At 37.3% G+C, this 7,723-nt stretch overlaps 1 protein-coding gene across 2 annotated transcripts; it reads left to right on the top strand.

Annotated features, from left to right (window-relative positions):
- Positions 1-4,416: 4,416 nt before the first annotated feature.
- Positions 4,417-6,201, top strand: LOC111461799 (phosphoenolpyruvate carboxylase kinase 1-like). 2 transcript variants are annotated; one of them, XM_023105458.1, is made up of 3 exons: positions 4,417-5,352; positions 5,579-5,650; positions 5,684-6,201. In XM_023105458.1, exons 1-2 carry the CDS (start codon positions 4,572-4,574, stop codon positions 5,626-5,628), a joined length of 831 nt encoding a protein of 276 aa, XP_022961226.1. In that variant the 5' UTR covers positions 4,417-4,571; the 3' UTR covers positions 5,629-5,650; positions 5,684-6,201. The 2 variants fall into 2 exon arrangements, with proteins under 2 accessions (XP_022961226.1, XP_022961225.1); XM_023105457.1 differs by having other exon boundaries at positions 5,579-6,194.
- The last annotated feature ends 1,522 nt before the right edge of the window (positions 6,202-7,723 follow it).

The raw sequence follows: 7,723 nt of genomic DNA, 5'->3' as shown, positions 1-7,723 counted from the left end.
ATGGGGTGTAACTTACCAATCATGACCACTAACTTCTTTTAGTGAGCATTTGAAGAGTTGAGAGTTTCTCTTGGAGAGACTATAAATACCCATAAATTTATATGTAAAAAGCCATATTTTTTAAAAATAAAATTGAGTTCTCAAGTTGAGACTTTCACCCTTACAAATTTGAGCATCATCTTTGTCATTTCTAAGTTTCAATTCTTGCGATAGATTACATCTAAGTCATTCAATCAAGCCTTGAACAAGTTTGACTGTGGAGTGACTCAATTAAGTCATTCAATCAAGCCTTGAACAAGTTTGACTGGAGTGACTCAATTTAGAATAAAATTTCAGATCTTACTTCTAGATCATTGACCTTAAGAGAATTAACTCTTGGTTGATCCGAATTTTGTATAAGGAGGTATTAATTTCTTTGATTCAAGGGTACTTGCTTCAACATGATCAAAGTATTAAGATTGCCTTATCACATGATCTTTTTCTTAATTAGCCAACGTGGGACTACGCCTCTCAATAATCCTCAACAATCCTCCCCTCGGACAAAGTACACCATAGAGCCTCTCCTAAAATCTCATTCTCTATAGCTCTCGAACAAACTCTCCTTAATCAAGGCTCGACTCCTTCTTTGGAGTCCTCGAACTGGTGAACGGTTATAATACCCCATTCATCATCCATCGAGTATTCGATTGACACCAAATTTGGTGACCTTTCATCTTGGATATAAACGGACTTAATTCTTGAGCTGCATGACTCATAACGAACCTCAACTTTTGAGGTTATGGTTTAAGGCCCTACCTGGCCCTCTTCGAGCTTGTCTTCGACACTCGTATTGCCCCGTTCTCTCGAACCTTGTCTATGCCTCGGCTTGACTTGAATGCACACTCTTGGTGCTTTAGATAATGCATCGTCCTCCTCGATTGCATCATGACACTTTTCAATCTTGGACCTCACGTGGCTGGATAAGTGCCACTTGAGGGTCGCCCCTTGTTTATCTTGTATGTGGAGGTCAAAACCTACTTTCTCTTAGTGAGGTTGTGACACTCTCCTCCCCACTTAACCTAGTCATTCTCTTCGATGACTTTCTCAAGGGCACAATCGGATTGTCCATTGTGACACTCTCTCTCACTTAATCCCTGACTTGTTTGTGCTTTTAGAATGAATACAAAAATTTGTGCACTACTTATGAACTATTTCACTGTCGGACTTTTTCTCGGTCTTTGAGACTCGCAGCATAAGCAGGACAAAACATAACTTGTCCAATGGTTGTGGGCTATCCCTCCATGGACCTAACTTCACTCACTTTTTGGATTCGGCCCTGAACTTTCTAGACAAAGCATGGAAAAAACTAGCATCGACATTTCTTGCATGAGCTAGGGGGAGCGCGACCCAAACGTGGCCATCATGGCCCAAATGGTTGTATTTTCTTTATCGAAAAGAGATCTGAATCACAACATTCTCTCATTACTGCCACATCCTTTTTTGGAAGCAAGGCCTAGAAGCTTGTAACTCAGCCCCGTGTTGGCACTACACTCCAGCACACTTCTCAACTAGCCACCTTCGTGTGGCAACTGCTGCACGGACTCTTCTCATATCTTACTGCAGCTTCGTTCACTGTGTTGCCCATGTCTAGCCTGATTCTCTCTTCTCGAGGGGATGCTGATCTCAACACTCTTATGAAGTCATCCTTCTTAGGCACTAGGTGATGACTTAAGAAACACGCGTGTACTCACTTCTTGGAGCACTTCTTCAGAGTGAGATCATCCACCCATATGGACTTGTATGGTGCACATGTGGCACTTGGCCCGCACATGTCTCATCTAAACCCCGGCTTCTGTGCTTACAACCATTGGCATTATATTCTTATGTGAATGACTCTTTCAAAGGCACCGATTTGGTACACCTTCTGATTCATTGTCTGCCCATTTGAACTCCCAAGCCCTTAGCAAATGAGTTTGGTTCATGCTTCATTGACAATGAAGACTTATCCTCAAGGATTCCGGCTTTCGACACACAAAGCAATTTTTTATTCTAACTCATAGTTGTCTTGCCCAATTAGGCACTTGTGACACGCTTACAAAGTCTTCATTAAACCCTCCGGTTCTCTTTAAAATGATTTAAAAGATTTTACCATGTTTCATAATTAAGTCATGCATGTACTAGCGACTTTATTTTAGTAGTAAAATAATATTGCTGCATCATCATAGGGGATCAAGAGATTGTCAGGGCCACCTTATTCCAAGTATGAGTCCCGACCCAAAGGGATGCCAAACAGTAATGGGTTAAAGGGGAACATCTAAAGTATAAGAACCATGTACCAAGGACAAGAACATGAACACGGATCAACATCCAAGTTCTGAGAACCAAGGTCCTTCGATTAGAACCATGATTAAAAACTCAGAAGTCAAGATCAAGATCCTCGAGCTAGAATGAGGATAGTAACTTAGAACTTAGAATTCGATAACATAACCTAAGGACTTAAATGACCAGGACAAGAACAAATTCAGAATAAGAAAAAGTGTAGTACTCTAGCATCGATGATGCACACGATTAAGAGCCTACAAAGTAGGCTACTTACTAAGTCTTTATACTAATTCCTATTCTCTCATATTTTTCAGGTGACAAGAAAGAGTTGGTCATGAATGGAAGCAGATCTAATGTAGGTACTATATAGAACCATATCGTGTTTCAATTATCATAGTATTTTGTTTATCCAGCCCAATGTCTTCAAACTTTATTTTGAATTTGTAAATAAAATACATTCATGTTTTGTTTGAAAAGTTTTTATTTATTTATTTATTTACGTTTTCAAGTTAGCTTTTACATAGTTGAGACTCAAGAAATCAGGTTGTGAGAACATTAAAATGACAATGAGGAAAAATGACTTGATCTAAGAGTCCTCCAAACAGTTGCACGACTCTGCGTGTTCCCGTTAGCAACAATGGTCTATGCTCCTTCTATAAACAAAGAATAGCAAGAATGAGCATAAAAATACTCAATAAGCACCTACTTATAGGCTCTCATTGGAACTTCTCCTATTCAATGTTTCTTACACTATGTACTCAGTCGGAGTCCTAAAATTGGCCAATTCTATGGCTCAGATTCATCTCTAGCCCTCTCAGACTCGTAAGATCTATATATCTTACTAACTCCTATTCCAAGGGTGTAAGTCATCCATCAAAGTGAACTTGGGTTTCAGAATCCACTTAACTTCTCATTTCATACTTTTCAGAGTTCAATAGGTCATCGTGCTTCCTGCACATAAGTTTTGTGCCCTCATATGTCTCGGGCTCTAGAGAATTCTAATAGGTAGGGAGGAGTTGTCGCTCGCAATAAGTGACCTCTCAATATACCTATAACTTCATATGTGCTTCTACTAAGCGGTAGTTAAAAGTTTCCCTAATGACACTTGACAATGCTTCCTATTCTTATGTCATTTCAGGCTAGAACAGTGCAAGATCGACTCCCCACTAGCCACAATTGAAGCTACCTCAGTAGTTCCCTCTAGCATGCCACAAGTCCTAAATTAGTGACTTCGCAATCCTATATACTAATTGGACCCTCACCTTTCGAGGTGAGTTCACGATTAGGGTTTGCGCCCCAACCAGCCTTATATAGACCTAGTAAGGCCATACCATCATAAAAGACCCTAAATGTGGCTCAAGAACCTAGGAAAAGATTAAAGAAAAAAGCTCACTAACACCTAGTCCATAAGTCAATCAAAGCATACATAGGTATTCCAATTTCCTAACATGCTTCTAGGAGCATAAATAACATTAAATCATAAATCAGACATATCCACACATCATGCATGCATATCGAGCAAAGCATGGTAGAACATAACATATCATGGTCCTACCGAAGCATTTAAATCAGGTAGAGTTATCAACTACATAGCAAAAGTCCTAAACACCTAAACGTGCATATAAGGCTAAGCCAGCATTGAAAGTTTAACTAATCCATCATGCTAAATATTTGTATGCATGAGTCCTAGTCGATTCCTACAAATATAGCTTTAGAATCACTCGTCCTCTCTTCCCACTTCTGTACCCCATCTTTTTGGTGTCTATGCTTTGATGCATTTTTTTTACTATGAGTCTTTCACTCCTCTAGTGAAATTTCTTATCTGCTGTAATAGCAAGACGGTAAAGGACAAGAAAATAGCTTTACAGAGTAAAAGAGAACCATTTTCATTGGGTGAGTGTAACGATCATGATTCACTGTTAACGGATCGAAATCAAAATAATATTTTAACCTAATAAATTAATGGCAATAAATCCTATTCCAAATTTATAAGAAATTAATAAAATAAATAAATAAACTCCCAAAACTAAGAGTATCGAAGGGAAAGAATATTCGAAGCAAGGATCCCATATCCTCTCAAAGCTCTATAAAAATCCCCCAATACCCAACAGATTCCCCCAAAACACTCCCACTAAGAGAGAGAGAGAGAGAGAGAGAGAGAGAGAGAGCTCCAAGAATTTGCAGAGAGAAACAGAAAATCCCTCCCCCCATTTCCCAAATCTCAGCGAGAGGAACAAGAAGAAGAAGAAGAAGAAGAAGAATCATCAACAATGGGGGACATGATTGTGAACAGCCAATACGAAATCCTGGAGGAGATCGGAAGAGGACGATTCGGAACCATCACTCGTTGCTTCTGCCCCATTTCCAACAAGTTTTTCGCCTGCAAAACCATCGCCAAAAGCGATCTCATCGATGAAACCGACAAAGAATGCCTCGAGAAAGAGCCTAAAATCATGGCTCTTCTCCCTCCCCATCCCAATATTCTTCAGTTGATTGACGTTTTCGAGAACGATGATTATCTCTGTTTGATCTCTGAGCTCTGTGACTCCGTTTCCCTCTACGATCGGATTATACGTCGTCCTTTTTCCGAATCAGAAGCCGCCATCGTTATGAAGCAGCTTCTTCAAGCCCTCGCTCACTGCCATTACCATGGCGTTGTTCATCGCGATGTTAAGCCAGATAATGTGCTCTTCGATTCCAGAGACAATTTGAAACTCATCGATTTCGGATCGGCTGAGTGGTGCGACAAAGACGGATTTACCTTCGGCGTCGTCGGAACGCCTTACTACATCGCGCCTGAAGTTTTGAGAGGATCCGAATACGGTCAGAAAGTCGATGTATGGAGCGCCGGTGTGATTCTCTACACGATGTTGGCTGGATTCCCTCCGTTCTACGGCGACTCCGCGGCAGAGGTCTTTGAGGCCGTTCTCAGAGGAAATCTGAGATTTCCACCTAGGGTTTTCAGGTCGATTTCCCCTGCGGCTAAGGATTTAATGAAGAAGATGATATGCCGAGATGTCTCTAGAAGATTCTCCGCCGAACAAGCTCTCAGTAAGTACAACTTCCTCTAATTAAACACTGATTTCTGTTATTGAATGAAACCATTATACACTCTTTGATCTGATTGTTCTTGGATCTCTGAACTCCAAACTGTTGGTTTCCATATTCGTATACAAATCTTGAACCATTAGAAGATTCATTCATTACAGATTTGAGTTTAGAGCTGTTTGTTTGTTTGTTTGGTTCCTTATGTTGAATTGAAAATTGTTGTTAACAGGACACCCATGGATTATGAGTGGAGGAGAAGGAACATCATCAGTGGAGTAAATCGTTTAACATTTTGACTCACAAAAAAAAAAAAAAAAAAAAAAAAAAAAAAAAAAAAAAAAAGAAGAAAAAAAAAACCCAAAAAAGAGAAATCCATGATGATGAATAGAAGAATGCTTTGTAGTAGAGTATAAACAAAGCATTGAAAAGCCAGTTTTGCATTCCAGTACATAAACCCCTGCTGCCTGCTTCTTCCCCAACCCTGTGAATAAGAGACCTCAACCTTCAGAGCTCAGACTCCATTAATGGCTGCTCTACTGAAGATTCTAGACACAGAGAGAGAGAGAGATAACAGTTGGTTCTTTTTTGTTGTGTTTTTTTTTTTTTTTTTGGTTTCTTTGTAGAATTTGGGGAATCCTTTCTTTCCCTCCAAACCCTTTTGTTTTTGGTGTATAAAGAGTGTTTGGGAAGTGAGAAAGACCCACAAAAAGAAAAAGGGGGAGAAATTAGATGAGAAGTTTAAATGTAATAAGTAGTTTGGTTTTTGTTTTTTCAAGTTTGAAGGATGTGTTTGTAATGTGATGTGAATGCAAATGCTGGGAATATAAACTCATGTTTTCCTCAAATTTTGCTTATGGAATCTTAATTCAAATCTTTCTTTTGACTCTTCTTTTTTCTTTTTTGCTTTCTATTTTTCATCTTGTTCTCTCAGGCATAATATGTGGTATATGCTTTTCCATGTATACCATTTCCTATTCTTAAATGTTCCAAAAATATTTTAAATTTTTTAGTTTATCTAGATTCCCCGTCCACAATTTGTTTAAATTTAAAAGATATTTTTTAAAATTTTTAAACGGTGTTGGGCTGGACGTCAGCGTACTCACTGACATTCTTTCCTTCCTCCAATTGATGTCCCACTGCCCCCAAATCCACCCCTTTAAAGTCATCGTCCTTACTGGCACACCACCTCGTGTCTACTCTGTAGAACAGCGAGAAGGCTGGCACATCGTCCAGTGTCTGGCTCTGATACCATTTGTAATGGTCTAGATCCACCGCTATAGATATTGTCCTCTTTGGTCTTTCCCTTTCCATCTTCCACTGTTAGCAAATATTGACATCACAAATTAAATATTATTTACATTAATTCTATTTGTTTTATTTTTTTATTTTTCAATAAAATAAATTTATATACGGTTGTATTTACAAAAATTATAACTAATAATAATTATATCAATTAAAATGATGAATGAGGTGATATTTAAGAAACAATTTTATTTAGTGATTTTTAATTAATCTTATAAAAATCAAGTAAAAATAAGTATAAATTGAATGATATTTGTTCTTTTATTTTTTAAATTATACTTAATATTAAACGATATAAATTAATTAATTCTTTCTTTTCTTTCGTATAATTAGTAGAAACGTGTAATCGTCTTATTCTATATATCGTTATCATTAATTAAAATAATATTTTTTATAGTATCATGTAATAGTTTGATATCAAATTCGATTCTTAATTAAAACGGTTAGTTCAGTGTATAATATAAGCGTTAAACTAATAAAGTTGACCAAAAAAAAAAAAAAAGCTTTTTTTTCAAATATATTATGTAATTTTATATGAATGCAAATGGTTGTAAATTATGTTAATGGAATCTGACTAGGAATCTCTTTCCTTATTTTCTTTCCCTTCCTTATTTTAATTATTTTTTTACCACTCAAGTCCACTAGACATTTTTTTTTTTTTTAAATAGTAATTAATGAACGATATTTTCTCGTAAAATATATATAATTATTATAAGAAATCTTACATCGTTTGAAGAACGAAACAAAATATTTTTGATAAGGGCGGGAAACTTTACTCCTAACAGACGTGTTATAAAACCGTGAGACTGACAGAGATATGTAATAAGCTAAAAAAGAATTAGGGGTACATATGTAAGCCTGTAATTTTAAGGAAGAAGGATATGTTGAATACCGTTGAGTTATACTCGCTTGGACAGGGAACATAGGAGTTTGTTTACCAATCTAAGCATAGTTCAACTGTTCAAACCTGTGTTCTCGAGAAGAGAAATTACCAATTTGAATTCTCACAAATTGTTGAACTGGTCGGGTTCAAACAAAACGATGAGATTTTGATGGGATTAAAAAAGAAAAT

This window comes from Cucurbita moschata, unplaced genomic scaffold (assembly GCF_002738365.1).
Source record: "Cucurbita moschata cultivar Rifu unplaced genomic scaffold, Cmos_1.0 Cmo_Scf00025, whole genome shotgun sequence".
NCBI lineage: Eukaryota > Viridiplantae > Streptophyta > Magnoliopsida > Cucurbitales > Cucurbitaceae > Cucurbita > Cucurbita moschata.
The sequence above is the reverse complement of the archived record's forward strand: the minus strand, read 5'-3'. Positions and strand labels throughout refer to the sequence as shown.